At 33.9% G+C, this 16,211-nt stretch overlaps 2 protein-coding genes across 2 annotated transcripts in view; one reads left to right on the top strand and one right to left on the bottom strand.

Annotated features, from left to right (window-relative positions):
- Positions 1-431: 431 nt before the first annotated feature.
- On the bottom strand, positions 432-6,057 carry saxo2 (stabilizer of axonemal microtubules 2). Its single transcript, XM_056462693.1, has 4 exons — positions 5,990-6,057; positions 4,284-4,463; positions 3,763-3,965; positions 432-1,474 (listed from the first exon to the last, which is right to left on the bottom strand). Exons 1-4 carry the CDS (start codon positions 6,031-6,033, stop codon positions 504-506), a joined length of 1,398 nt encoding a protein of 465 aa, XP_056318668.1. The 5' UTR covers positions 6,034-6,057; the 3' UTR covers positions 432-503.
- Positions 6,058-12,370: 6,313 nt separating this feature from the next.
- efl1 (elongation factor like GTPase 1) overlaps positions 12,371-16,211 on the top strand; it is a 208,272-nt gene continuing 204,431 nt past the window's right edge. Inside the window, exons 1-4 of the mRNA XM_056461027.1 lie at positions 12,371-12,498; positions 13,198-13,265; positions 14,430-14,514; positions 14,598-14,731. Of these exons, the coding sequence (XP_056317002.1) occupies positions 12,408-12,498; positions 13,198-13,265; positions 14,430-14,514; positions 14,598-14,731 (378 nt within the window). The 5' untranslated portion in view covers positions 12,371-12,407. The remainder of the gene's footprint in view (positions 12,499-13,197; positions 13,266-14,429; positions 14,515-14,597; positions 14,732-16,211) is intronic.

The following is a 16,211-nucleotide window of genomic DNA, read 5'->3' as shown; positions in this document are numbered from 1 at the left end:
GACCGGTAAATAGACAGATGGATAGAAGGATGGATGGATGGATGGATGGATAGACAGATAGACAGATAGATAGATAGATAGACAGACAGACAGACAGACAGATAGATAGATAGATAGATAGATAGATAGATAGATAGATAGATAGATAGATAGATAGATAGATGGATGGATGGATGGATGGATGGATGGATGGATGGATGGATGGATGGATGGATGGATGGATGGATGGATGGATGGATGGATGGATGGATAGATAGATAGATAGATAGATAGATAGATAGATAGATAGATAGATAGATAGATAGATAGATAGATAGACAGATAGTTATGTGCACTACATTATTATATTATAATCTACATAATTATACTGTAGTTTGATTCTACTAAAAATTCTAATACAAATCTATTAGTAATTGATTATGATTCCGCTTTGAAGTACAATAATTTCGAGACATTTTGTGCCAGTTGCGTCACCTTTTATAGAAACATCACGATGGGCCTTCTCAAGCCGTCAAGACCATTTCTTTCGGGGTCTCAATCCTGTCGGTGGATGTCATCTTGCGGAAAAAGCGATGGCCTTGATCGTCGCGATTCTCGAACACAAACCCCGGTGGCGTCTCGAAACTAGCGGGACACATGCTGATCTTCTTGGGCGTGAATTCAGTGCGGTACATTGTATCGGCCTGCAGTGGGATGTCGGTGTGGAGCGGTGAATTCTGGGGCTTGAAGCTGAAACTGGGCTGGGCTTCATGCTGGATGAAATGTGCCCTGAAAGTTGTCAGATCTTCCATTTTTCCACTCGGCCGCTGGAGCTCCTCTTGCTTCCGGATGATGCTTTGACGCTGCGCCACCCAAGGCTGGAAGTCATCCCTCATGGTGGTGTTGGCCTGGAAGGGCCTGGAAGACTTTGCTGGAAGTGAAAAGGGTTTGCTGGAAACGAACGGTTGGATTTGGTGCTTGATGTAGTCAGAGTGTGAAGTCGTAGTCAGATCCATGTTTGCTGTAGGACTGGTGTATTCTACCGACTTCTGCATCTGGGGAAGTGAAACAGGCCAATGCTGGAATTGGTCACGGAATTCAGTGCTGCTCTGGAAGGGTTTGTTGGACGCCACTTTGACCGGTTCAGGCTTGCAGCTTTTAGTGGACTGGCTAGGCAGACCTTGGTAGTCCTGTCGATGGGTGGTGACGTCATAGAAGGGATGGCTGCTGGGTTTGTACTCTTCTGGAGGTTTGATGTAACGGGCTTCTAGAGGATGGTGGATGTACGAGAGCTTGTTGCTGGTGGTGTTTTCAAAAGGAGTATTTGAAAGCTTGGCTACGTTGGGAGGTTTGTAGCTCTCGCGGGGTACGAGGCCTCGGTGGATGAAATCATCCTGAAATGTTGTGGAATTCCCAAACTTTGTGGCAGGAGGTTGGTATGTTGCATCCGGCTTGGTTAATTCCCGTCTGATGATCTCCCACTGACGAAAATCCTCTTTGAAAACATCACACAAAACTTGTATTAACTAACAAAAGCACTTTTTTTTGTTAAACAATATTAATAAATTTACATTTAGTAATTTAGCAGATGTTTTTCTTTAAAGCATCTTACAATTGAGGAGGCATTCAGTGATTCAACAAGAAGAGGCAATACACACAACAAGTGTGTAGTATACAAAGGAACGGTTTGTGCTCAGATAATTAAGTGCTAAGGCTGATTTATACTTCAGCATCGAGTGATCGGCATGACCCCCGGTGCCTGCCTTGCGCGTAGTCATGCATTTATACATGCATTAATACACATATATATACTGTGTGCTGTTTGTGTTGCTCTGTAATAACACTTCTGAAACGCTCTCTGTGTTGTTTTTTTGCAGGTATTTTGTTTTTTTCTGAACGCTACAAGTAGCTAAAACCAGTGGCCGTTCTAATTTAAATGGCACCCTGGGCGAAACCACCCCAAACTTACCGCCTCCCCAAGAAATAAAGACACTATGTGTTTCACTTTGTATATATTTTAAATATTTAAATATATATTTTAAATATATATATATATATATATATATATATATATATATATATATATATATATATATATATATATATATATATATGTAAAATAAGTATTTTATAATTATATAATTGAAATATATCTATTTATTTTCAATAAATATAACAATTTGTTTATTATTATTATTATTATACAATTATTATTCTTAATAAATACTCAAATCAATCCTATATGTAACTGAAAAACAATGTAAAGGCACAACTGGAGAAATATTCTTAGACTTTTGCATGATTAATGATTCTGTAGAATTAAAAAAATATATGTTTTATAGAATTATCTGTTGTTTTAGACCAGAGTCATGGCCAAGAATGTATGTTATGAAGTCTTAGTTACCTCCCTGATTCAATATCTCTCCTTTCTGCTTCATAATAACATCATCATATTATATAAACTTTAGTTTTGTCGTCTTGCATGTCGATATCGGCGTGCATGTAAGCAACCGGGTTTAGGAGCAGTGTGTGTGAGGTGCACAGGAATGGCTTTCTGCACACATGCATCAAATTTTTTTCCCCAGCGTTGTTTCAGTTTCACATAAAGAATAACAAACTTGCGTGTGCAAAAGAAGCCGAATGTGAATGGCCCCTAACGTCTTTATTCTGGGATAACCACTCAATACACTTGCATAAAGTAAATCTTATCTCAAAAGCTTTTACTGGGGCACTTTTATTTTGCAACGTCTCCCCATGCCGCCCAGCAAGATGCCGCCCTGGGCGATTGCCCATATTTCCCATGCCAAAATCTGCCACTGGCTAAAACTCACTCATTCTGAGGCGGGATCCGGCAGACATGCAACAACTTATGTCTATGACAATATAATTTATGTCTTATGACAATATATATATGTATATGTATTTTTTTTTTTTTTTTTTTATGGTTTTTTGGTAATCAAGTACAAAAATATAACAATCAAACATCATATATCATGGTCATCATTGTATAGATAATAATTTAAAAATTATATTTTTTAATATCCTAATCTTTTAATCTTTAATAAATAATCTAACTCTGTGATGCGACTATTGCAGATACAGACATTTCCATTTTGATGCTCAAACAATTTATTGTTCTTCCCTATCTAGTACCATTTAAAAAATTGGAGACTATGATTTTTTTTCAAATTAGTCTCTTATGCTCAGCAAGGCTGCATTATTAATTGATCAAAAATACTGTAAAAACTGCAGTTTTTAATTTAAATATATTTTAAAAGGTACTTTATTCTTGTGATGCATTTGCATTTAATCATGTTGCCAATGCTTTTATCCAAAGCAGCTAATAAACGAGGAAAACGACAAAGTAAACAATGCAAAAAAGAACAGACAGACAGAAGTACAGACAGAAGAGAGAATTTAACAGTGAGTTTTAGAATAAGAAAGTCTGAGCAAGTTATTTATTTATTTAAGCTGAATTATTAGCATCATTACTAATGTTCTTATTTCTTACTCAAGACACATTTGTTATTATGAACAGCGAAAATAGCTGAAATCACTTTTTGCAGGGTTATTTAATGAATGGGAAGTTCAAAATAACTGTATTTATTTGAAACACAAGTCTTTTTTTATATTAAAGATGCCTTGAATAGAAAATACTATCCCCCATTTTTTTAAGTTGCTAAGTGTTTGCTATATTAACAAATTAAAATATAGGTGTACATTCACATGCTTCAGTTGTTCAGAGTGTATTCTGAAACATGCTCACAAAAAATCACGCCTTACCTTTATAGGTGGGTACAGTGTCCAGTTTTGCATTGACAACATGCACTCTCTCTTTAGGGCGCAAAGGAGTAAATGGCTGCAGTTCATACGGGTTGAAGTCTTGTTTATAGGTGGTTCCCAAATCAATCTCTCCAGACTTGGGCTTGTACTCGAGCTGCTGCTTCTCAGGGCGATGAGTGACTGGATATGGGATATAATCCGTCCTGAGAAAACATACATTTAAAAAAAAAAAAGTGTTACACATACATTGCATCTGAAAAGTATTCATAACGCTTGACAGTCTTATTCCAAAATGGATTAAATGTATTTATTTCCTTAAAATGAGAGTATATGGGTGTTTCTCAGTGGTGGGTTGCAGCTGGAAGGGCATTTGCTGCGCAAAACATATGCTGGATAAGTTGGCAGTTCATTCCACTGTGGTGACCCCTGATTATTAAAGGAACTAAGCCGAAAATAAAATAAATGAATGAATTTCTCTAGTGGCTCAAGTATACTTTCTGAATTTCAGTTTTAGAATGTACCTGAAGGTGGTTGTTGCGTCCATCGTGTCCTGATGTGCTTTATACTGCAGTTGGGGCTTGAGGCTCTTGGGACGAGTGTGACCTTTATAGGGAGGATACTTCTCTGTGTACTCTGACAACACATTGGTCTGAGAGTCTTTCTTGTAAAGAGTCGTAGGCTGGTGTGTGCAGCGGTGACGCCTGTTGAGAGAAGCATTTAAGATAATGATAATCGTCTCTGTACTCTCAATACTGAATGTGTTTGTGTAGTCAAGGGAACAAGTACTACAGTATACAACAAACTCAGCCACAAACTGTTGCTAAAGGGTTTGTATTTTTCTCCTTGCACTAACCAAGTATTTTAACCTTGCATTAAATAGAAAATTAAATTAAATTATTAATTTAAAGGGATAGTTTACCCAAAACAGAAAATTCTGTCATTTTTATCACAAATCTATTTGAGATTATTCTGTTATTGTGATATTTTGAAGAAAGCTGGAAACTGGTAACTATTGACTTCCATAGATAGAGGTAAAGTTGGTTTTATATTCACCCATTCGTTATTTTTGAACAGTGACAACTTGTGACACGCTCACTATATTGTTTACTATGTTATTTTGAATATTCGGTCTGAAATCTCAGGGAAGCATGACCTCAGTACAACATTAGCGCTACTTGATTGACTGTGAACAATGTTGTACTTTGATAGTCATTGGCTGCTAGTATGATTTCAATATTTAGAATTGACAAAGAATACTTCTCTAAAATTTTATTATTAAGGAAAAAGTCTGAATATACGAATATAAAACCAATTTTACATCAATCCACAGTACATGTTTGGTAAAAAAAATTAGGTAAAGTGGATTTTATATTCGCATATGCATACCTTAATATAATTTCAGAGAAGTACTCTTTGCCAATTCTAAATATTGAAATCATATTAGCAGCCAATGACTATTAAAGTACGACATTGTTCACAGTCAGTTAAATAGTACTAATGTTGTTTTGAAGTCACATTTACATGCCATTTTTAAGTGAATGTTCAAAGTATCATGGTAAATAATATAGGTATAAATATAATAAACAGTTATCACTGAATGAATGTGCGAATATAAATCTAACTTTACCTCAATCTTCTATAGTGCTTGTTTTTCCTCCTATGGAAGTTACCGGTTTCCAACATTCTTCCAAATATCTTATTTTAGGTTCAACATAAAAAGGAAACTCATAAAGGTTTGTGAGTGGAAGTAAATAGTGAGTACATTTTCATTTTTGGGTGTACTGTCCCTTTAAGAAAAATATTTGTCTCTATCACTTCCCTATCAGGGCAAAAGAACAGCTTTTATTAGTATTATAAATAAAATAACATTATATATTAACTTTTTATATAACAGATTTTGGCAAAGTATAAACAAACTACTACTGGGTAAAACTACATTTGTTTTTCAACCCAAAATCTTGCAAGTTTTGAAATAACCCAGAATTGTAGTCCACAAATGACATGTATTATATGTGTTTGCATATAAATGTAAATTTTACAATTATAAAATAGATAAATGTTAAGTTATTTGCATTTTTTCCGTCCTTCACGATCAGTTTTCCGAACTTTTTCCATTAGCTACTCCAATCCTAACATTTACCCATCAATAATTCAAAACATCTTCTTGGGTTACTTATATTCTCTCTTCCGCCAAAAACAAGCCCAAACAAATCAAACGTAGTCTTACCCACAGCTGCACATCTCACAGATACAAATGCGTGTCATTTTCATCGGTTTATTGACGATAATTATGAACGTTTCTTCAACTCACACACTCGCTGCCCTTCTGCGGCATTCCGTTTCCACGCAACCGCTGTCAGAGGCGTCCTGGTGATGACGCTGCGTAACGTATTACGTATGACGCGTGCGACGCGCCGCACATTTGCGCTTCCTGGACTGGAGGGAACATGTGAGTATCTGTTGTCATTTCTCATGCTGGTGGTGTTCAAGTTTATAAAGCCAGAATGTCATTCGGAATCGGTTGAATTTTATGCTGGATATACGCGTGTTTATATTACCATATTGTACATGTCTGCTTTGAACGTTGAGTTTGTACGTTAGCAATAGACGTTGTTGTTTTGAAAAGTTGCAACTGATTGTGTCATCTCTCAATCACTATATTTAAGAAATAATATGCTGCTATATTACAATTGTCAACAAACATACTCGCAAGTATGTGTTAAAACAGCATCATTTATAATTGAGCTTTGGTTGGTTTTAACCTGTGGCACGCTCCCTATGCTGTTTACAATGGTAACGTTACTTTGAATATTCGGCCTGAACTTACATGTAAATATGACAACATTAGCACTATTTATTTGACTGTGAACAATGTTGTAGGCTGCTTCGATAGATAGAGGTAAAGTTGGTTTTATATTCGCACATTCGGACTTTCCCCTAAATAATATAATTTCATAAAAGTATTATTTGCAAACTCTAAATAGCGAAAACATATTAGCATCCGATGACTATCAAAGTACAACATTGTTCACAGTCAAATAAACAGTGTTAATGTTGTTTTGAAGTCATACTTGCATGCTAATTCCGATCAAATATATAAAGCAACATGGTAAACAATATAGAGACTTCTAAATGAACGAATGTGCGAATATAAAACCAACTTTACCTCTATTTTTGATAGTTATTGGCTGCTAATATGATTTTACTATTTAGTGTGAATATAAAACCAACTTTACCTCAGTCATTTTGCTAGTAATCAACTTTCACTCATTCGAATCACTCAAAAGTAGTAAGTTGGAATTGAGGTAAAGTTGGCGTTATATTCGCACATCCGTTCAGTGACAACTTGCGACACATGCACTACTGTTTACCATGGTACTTTAAATATTCTGTCTGAAATCACATGTAAATATGACAACATTAGCACTGTTTATAGAGGTAAAGTTGGTTTTATATTCGCACATTCGGACTTTCCCCATAATAATATAATTTCATAAAAGTATTATTTGCAAACTCTAAATAGCGAAATCATATTAGCATCCGATGACTATCAAAGTACAACATTGTTCACAGTCAAATAAACAGTGTTAATGTTGTTTTGAAGTCATACTTGCATGCTAATTCCGATCAAATATATAAAGCAACATGGTAAACAATATAGAGACTTCTAAATAAACGAATATGCGAATATAAAACCAACTTTACCTCTATTTTTGATAGTCATTGGCTTCTAATATGATTTTACTATTTAGTGTGAATATAAAACCAACTTTACCTCTATTTTTGATAGTCATTGGCTGCTAATATGATTTTACTATTTAGTGTGAATATAAAACCAACTTTACCTCTATCTTTGATAGTTATTGGCTGCTAATATGATTTTACTATTTAGAGTGAATATAAAACCAACTTTACCTCAGTCATTTTGCTAGTAATCAACTTTCACTCATTCTGAATCACTCAAAGTAGTAAGTTGGAATTGAGGTAAAGTTGGCGTTATATTCATTCAGTGACAACTTGTAACACACTCACTACTGTTTACCATGGTACTTTAAATATTCTGTTTGAAATCACATGTAAATATGACAACATTAGCACTGTTTATAGAGGTAAAGTTGGTTTTATATTCCGATATTCAGACATTCTCCTTCATAACATTATTTCAGAAAAGTATTCTTTGCAAGTTCTAAATAGGGAAATCATATTAGCAGACAATAACCATCTAAGTACAACATTGTTCACAGTCAATTGGATAATGTTAATGTTGTTTTGAAGTCATACTTGCATGCTAATTCCGATCAAATATTCTAATTAACATGGTAAACAATATAGAGACTTCTAAATGAACGAATGTGCGAATATAAAACCAACTTTACCTCTATCTTTGATAGTCATTGGCTGCTAATATGATTTAACTATTTAGTGTGAATATAAAACCAACTTTACTTCAGTCATTTTGCTAGTAATCAACTTTCACTTATTCTGAATCACTCAAAGTAGTAAGTTGGAATTGAGGTAAAGTTGGCGTTATATTCGCACATCCGTTCAGTGACAACTTGTGACACATGCACTACTGTTTACCATGGTACTTTAAATATTCTTTCTGAAATCACATGTAAATATGACAACATTAGCACTGTTTATAGAGGTAAAGTTGGTTTTATATTCGCACATTCGGACTTTCCCCTAAATAATATAATTTCATAAAAGTATTATTTGCAAACTCTAAATAGCGAAATCATATTAGCAGCCAATGACTATCAAAGTACAACATTGTTCACAGTCAAATAAACAGTGTTAATGTTGTTTTGAAGTCATGCTTGCATGCTAATTCCGATCAAACATATAAAGCAACATGGTAAATAATATAGAGACTTCTAAATGAACGAATGTGCGAATATAAAACCAACTTTACCTCTATCTTTGATAGTCATTGGCTGCTAATATGATTTTACTATTTAGTGTGAATATAAAACCAACTTTACTTCAGTCATTTTGCTAGTAATCAACTTTCACTTATTCTGAATCACTCAAAGTAGTAAGTTGGAATTGAGGTAAAGTTGGCGTTATATTCGCACATTCATTTTGTGACAACTTGTGACACATGCACTACTGTTTACCATGGTACTTTAAATATTCTTTCTGAAATCACATGTAAATATGACAACATTAGCACTGTTTATAGAGGTAAAGTTGGTTTTATATTTGCACAGTCGGACTTTCCCCTAAATAATATAATTTCATAAAAGTATTATTTGCAAATTCTAAATAGCGAAATCATATTAGCAGTCAATGACTATCGAAGTACAACATTGTTCACAGTCAAATAAATGGTGTTGATGTTGTTTTGAAGTCATACTTGCATGCTAATTCTGATCAAATATTCTAATTAACATGGTAAACAATATAGAGACTTCTAAATAAAAGAATGTGTGAATATAAAACCAACTTTACCTCTGTGCACTATTTATTTGACTGTGAACACTGTTGTAGGCTACTTTGATAGTCATTGGCTGCTAATATGAGTTCACTATTTAGAATTTGCAAATAACACTTTTCTGAAGTTTCGTTATTAAGGAGAACTCCTGAAAGTGTGAATATAAAACCAACTTTAGCTCAATCATTTAGCTGATAATCGACTTTCACTGATTTTGTGCCACTCATAAATAAATGAGTTGGAATTGAGTTAAAGTTGGTTTTATGTTTGCACATTCATTCAGTGACTGACAACTTGTGACACGCTCCATATATTGTTTACCATGCTACTTTGAATATTTGGTCTGAAATCACATGTAAACACGACAACATTAGCACTATTTATTTGACTGTGAACAATGTTGTAGGCTGCTTTGATAGTCATTGGCTGCTAATATGGTTTCACTATTTAGTGTGAATATAAATCCAACTTTACCTCAGTCATTCAGCTTATAATCGACTTTAACTCATTCTGTCACTCATAAAGAAATGAGTGAACAAAGAAATGAGTGAATAAAGTTGAAATTGAGGTAAAGTTGGTTTTATATTGGCACATTCGTTCAGTGACAGCTTGTGGCACGCTCCCTATATTGTTTACCATGGTACTTTGAATATTTGGTCTGAAATCACATGTGAATATGACAGCATTATCACTATTTTTTCACTTTGAACATTGTTGTTGGCTACTTTGATAGTCATTGGCTGCTAATTTGATTTCTCTATTTAGTGTGGATATAAAACTTTACTTCAGTCATTTAACGGTAGCTGGTAAAACATTTTCACTTACAAAGAAATAAGTTGGAACTGTATCCTGTGTCCATTACGAAGGACATCACATGTCAGCCCATGTTTTTTTGTGGTTCCTGACCATTTCATCTAATTTAAAGCTTGCAGTCCATTAGATTGTCAATTAATCAAATGGCGGTACAACTCGGCACGTGAAAAAAATCACTACACTGAAAAGCAGCATGGCATCAACTTCACTCCAGACACAAACATAAGCCACATTTACAAATATTTTTATTCAGATTTATTGATATCTTTGCCAATATTTCATAGATTGTATGTAAAAAAAAGGGATTGCACATAGTTATTAAAGTTTAAAATATCTTGTAACATTGCAAGCTTTAGATCAGGATTTTTTTTTTCAAATATGTCTGTCCATTAGGATGGACAACGAGTTAAAAATCTGTTACTGAAATTAAATCTACAGTAATGTTGATTGAATATATATATATATATATATATATATATATATATATATATATATATATATATATATATATATATATATATATATATATATATATATATATATATATATATATATATTATTTACCACGCTTCTTTGAATAGTCGCTCTGAAATGGCATGCAAGTATGACTTCAAACATTTCCCTAATCAAAATTTGTGGTGGACTTTTCAGAAATAATATTAAGCAGAAAGTCCAAATGTGCGAATATATAAAACCAATTTTACACCAATGGAAACAATTGAGGTGAAGTTGTTTTTATTTGTTCATTATTGAACAATGACAACTTATGCCATGGTCCCTATATTGTTTACCACACTACTTTGAATAGTCGGTTTAAAAACGTCATGTAAGTGCCTTCAACACAATATTTCATAAAAAAGAGAGTAGTACAGACCTTTATTAATCCCTGTGAGCGGAATCTCATTTGCACAACACTAAATAACTGAGCAAGTAAAAGCTACATATATACAAATTACCCCATATCATTAAAAAAACCTGACAGCAGTTGGAATAACGGACCTTCTTAAACTTTCTGTGGAGCACACAGGCATTACTATATTCTCACTGAATGAACTCAAGGGTTCTAAACATATATTTAGTGGTTTTAAATGATAAAATAATTGATGTTCTGTTCATAATGAATCATCTCATTCTGATGTTAGCTTTTAAAATTTGTATTTTTATTCATTCAGGGTGTGAAATTATGTTCAAATAATGATGTTGCAGTAATTTACAATAATTCATATAATAATAATGTCAGTCTCTTAATGTCATTGTGGTTTAATTCACGACAAAGGGCTAAAGCACACAGGATATGTCTTTGTTGTTACTATGAAAATTCTGAACAGTTTAAGAACAACTATTGATAAAATAGAATGCCTGTCTATACTGGACTAATCAAGTCAAGTCAAGCCAAGTAGGTATTTTCACAGCCTGGAGACCGCCAAGTGGGATGGATTCCACTGCAAGTAGGTTGGGTGACCTCCAAGTGGGAGGGACTTAAACCACAAGTAGGCTCGGTTTAGGTGGTGTAGGTGGAGCAGATATTAATAAAACGCATCTGGTTACTGTCAGTTTGGGTTTAGGGTTGGGGCAGGTGTAGACATTCATAAAGAACAGTATTGGACTCATGTACAAGACATTAAACAAATTAAAACTCTAGGTTTGTACAGCCCACTTGGAGCTCAAGTCCCACCCACTTGGAGCTGGCTCCAACCTCTGTTTATACCCTTCTCAGTCAAGCTGAGCTTTATCTTCATTCTGCTTCATGTGTAGACAAACAGTAGGTTGAAATGTATGTTGTATCTCACATAAAAACAGTGCTACGTAAATAAACGCAATCATAAATATGAACACAACACTGGACATAAGAGCTATTTTAAACCCATACATATCTAACTTACCATAGCGGTAATCTAAGTAACTACTAACTAAATACTTAACTATACACAAAACCTAAAGCAGACTATACTATATAAATACTTTTGCACAAGACAGAACAAGGTTGAACTATTCAAGGTTGAAAAAGTAGTGGAACACGATTGGATAGTGCATTCACAAGTAAACATTGCTTTTCGTATTGAGGTTTTGTAAGATAGAGTTTAAGTAAAGTGTCTGGTGCATATGGAGAGAAGAGTCTTTTTATAGGTAGTTTGTCAAGCCCACTCACCTGTGTGAGGCACACTCTGAAATGCGCAGTGTTTTTATAGAGATATCGAGTGATTTTTAAGAACGTATACAGTACCTTGAACGGCATTTGTTTGCATACAGATGTCACTCGTGATGTTTAATATAATTAAATGAAAACATTTTTTAAGATATTTATGAGTCCCAAAGTTTTTTTTGGGGTGTTACTTTTATTTGTGTTTATCCTACTAATAAAGTGCTCTTCATCTTCTTGATGTAGAAAGCCACAATGGGTCACACAAGTTTGGAGAGGATAATTGCACTGCAGAAGAAAACAGCACACATTAGGAATCTGTGTATTCTTGCTCATGTAGATCATGGTAAGTTTGAAAGTTGTCGATTTACAGTTGAAGTCAGATTTATTAGCCCCCCTTTGAATTTTTATTTTCCCCAAATGATGTTTAACAGAGCAAGGAAATTTTCACAGTATGTCTGATAATGTTTTTTCTTCTGGAGAAAGTCTGATTTGTTTTATTTCAGCTAGAATAAAAGCAATTTTTAATTTTTAAAAACCATTTTAAGTAAAAAATTATTAGCCCCTTTAAGCTATATTTAGCCCCTTTAAGCTATTTTTCTGATAGTCTACAGAACAAACCATCATTACACAATAACTTGCCTAATTACCCTAACCTGCCTAGTTTAACCTAATTAACCTAGTTAAACCTTTAAATGTCACTTTAAGCTGTTTAGAAGTGTCTTGAAAAATATCTAGTCAAATATTATTTACTGTCATCATGGCAAAGATAAAATAAATCAGTTATTAGAAATGAGTTATTAAAACTATTATGTTTAGAAATGTGTTGAAAAAATCTTCTCTCTGTTAAACAGAAATTGGGGGAAACATAAACAAGGAGGCTAAAAATTCAGGGGGGTTAATAAATCTGACTTCAACTGTATATACATTTTAATGCTTATTTATTTACTGTTATTGTCATTAATAGTCAAGTGTCTACTCCAAACTACAGATTTTTATTTATTTTTTTTTTTGTATAAATTGAAGCATTGTATGTTGTCTATAGGGAAAACGACATTAGCAGACTGCCTGGTGGCCAGTAATGGTATTATATCCAGTCGTTTAGCAGGAAAGGTAAGTGTACATGCAGGAAAATGACCAGTTGTTAGCCTTATAACAAAGTACAAACAATAAATAATACTTTTTCAGCATGTTGTTTGTTTTTTAAATTCAGTTTTGATTTATTAGTATTTATTAACTTTTGACAATGTATTTAAAATGATGTGTTGGTAATAAAACTAGAAATATAATAAAGTTGCTGTTTTGATTGAAATAAAGCTGAAAGAAAATAATAATACAAAAAATAAAAGCTTTCATCATGAAGTTTCAGAAATGCTAATTAAGTTCAATAATTATTATATATACTGTACATGTATTATCTAAAAATAATTGGCTAAAACCCATAATTGATATAATACATCCTACAATTTATCTTTTAATTTGATCACTGTTATTGTGTATAACTATAAAAGAAACAATTCATAAATAAATAAAATAATTCATTAAAATATTGTAGAAAAAAATGTGTATATATATATATATATATATATATATATATATATATATATATATATATATATATATATATATATATATATATATATATATATATATATATATATATATATATATATATATATATATATATATATATATATATATATCAGACAGAAAAATTATATTAGATGAGAAAATTGTTAGGTGAATATCAAAAAAACTGAAATAAAATGCATTAAAGCCACAGTGAATAATAATAATAATTATAATAATAATAATAAACTAAAAAGAAAAAACACAACAAATGACATTGTTTCTTGAAAAAACATAAAGATACTGAAGTTATTAATAAGCATTTTCCCAGTACTGGGTTGCGACTGGAAGTGCGCATATGCTGGAATAGTTGGAGGTTCATTGAACCGTGGCGACTCCTGATAAATGAGGGGCTAAGCCGAATGAAAATTAATGAATAATAATTATAATTATAATGAATAATAATTAAAAAAAAATATAGATTGACAGACAGACAGACATTTGTATAACTTTTTTTTTGTCAACCGCTGTCCTTCTAAAACTCTAACCCAAAATTGCAACTATCCATAACATAATAGTTAAAAATAGTATTACAGTACACACATACAGACACCCCTGTTGTTTTGGAGTTGAAATAAGACAGATACGATTGAATCTCACCAATTCTGTCTTCTCTGTCATTGCTGTTTTCTGTCATTGCTCCTGTAGCTGAGATATCTGGACAGCAGGGAGGATGAGCAGATCAGAGGAATCACCATGAAGTCCAGCGCTATTTCATTACATTTCACTACAGGTGATGGCCATCGTGGTCTGTATTTTTTTTATTGATTCGACACAATGTACTGCTCTGGCTTATGTTTGGCGTTGTCATTGCAGGAGGAGTGGAGTTCCTCATAAATCTGATCGACTCTCCTGGTCATGTGGACTTCTCCTCGGAGGTGTCCACCGCTGTCAGGCTATGTGACGGGGCCATTGTTGTGGTTGATGCTGTGGAGGGAGTGTGTCCGCAGGTATCAGCCAACATTGAGTGTGTTTCCACTTGCAGGTTTCATTCATTCATTACTTTTCCTTCGGCTTAGTCCCTTATTTATAAGAGGTCGCCACAGCGGAATGAACCGTCAGCTATTCAACTATATGTTTTTCACAGCGGATGCACTTCCAGCTGCAACCCAGTACTGGGATACGCCAATACGCTCACGTATTCATGCGTACACTGATACACTACAGCCAATTTAGTTCACCCAATTCACCTATAGCGCATGTCTTTAGACTGTGGGGGAAACCGGAGCACCCGGAGGAAACCCACGCCAACACGGGGAAAACACATCCACACAGAAATGCCAACTACCCAGCTAGGACTTAAACTAGCGACCTTCTTGCTGTGAGGTAGCAGTGCTAACCACTGAGCCACAGTGTCACCACTTGCAGATTTCAGTGTATTAGATTTACACACAAAGTGCAGAGAAATGAAACGGTTCTCTAAAATCACTTTGAAATCAAAATGTGTCATTCATGTCATTCACGTTGCCTTTTTGCTTTGACTTTGTATGTAATAGCATAAGTCTGATCATCAATAGCAAAAACAGAGGTTACAGAAAGCAAAAGAAAAAAAGGGCTGAAAAACTATATAAATAAATACATTTTATCTGGGGCTTTACTGGCAGGGTAACAATTATCCACAATGTATGGGGCTAAATGTTACGAATTAGGGCTATATAAAACATCTATATACTGTATTATATTTGATCATTGTATACTGTATACACATTGATAGCTAGCAAGAATGGCATACAGCTGTTAAGCTAATAGTCACAGTTAGCTGAATCGAGTTTTCCTTAGAAAGATCATGATTGAGAAATGTTAAAAACTGCCGAAAATACTATAGTGTATGTATGAGCAGAATCACACGAGTAGTATGGTTGTATGTCGACACTGGCAGGAGGTATGTGTTGGCATCAGGCAGCAGGCCGAGTTACTTAGTATCCCACCAGTGACGAAATAAAGCCATATCGCACTGCTATGAGTGTGATATTGCGTTTATACAACAGTTAGACGGAATAATTGTGTATATAAAAAGTAAATTAAACGCAAGAGTCTACAAATCATTTTGTATGAGGAACTACTTTCTTCCACCATTCATTCATCTGCAGCTGATGGTCAGAACAGCAGAAACCGTTGCTTGTTCACTTTAGAGTCACTTTAGTATTTTAGTATTTGAATGATTCTCTAGCGTATTGTCTAAAATGATGACAAAACAGATTTTGCTGATATTTTAAGATTATAAGACTGAACGGCATGAAATGCCATCAGTCTACAGAGATTTTCCAGTATTTCTCTTTTGCAATCGAGAGATCACAATAATTAACCCTGAAAAAGCCAAAGCAGCGTTAACACTAGCAGATTACTGTTGTGTAAGCGATAAGGAAAAAATGCTTAACACATGCGGGCATTTCTTCTTTTTTTTTTTTTTTACTGCCAACCAAAAAACTC

Source organism: Danio aesculapii, chromosome 7 (assembly GCF_903798145.1).
Source record: "Danio aesculapii chromosome 7, fDanAes4.1, whole genome shotgun sequence".
Lineage (NCBI taxonomy): Eukaryota > Metazoa > Chordata > Actinopteri > Cypriniformes > Danionidae > Danio > Danio aesculapii.
This window is presented reverse-complemented; position numbering and strand designations above follow the sequence as displayed.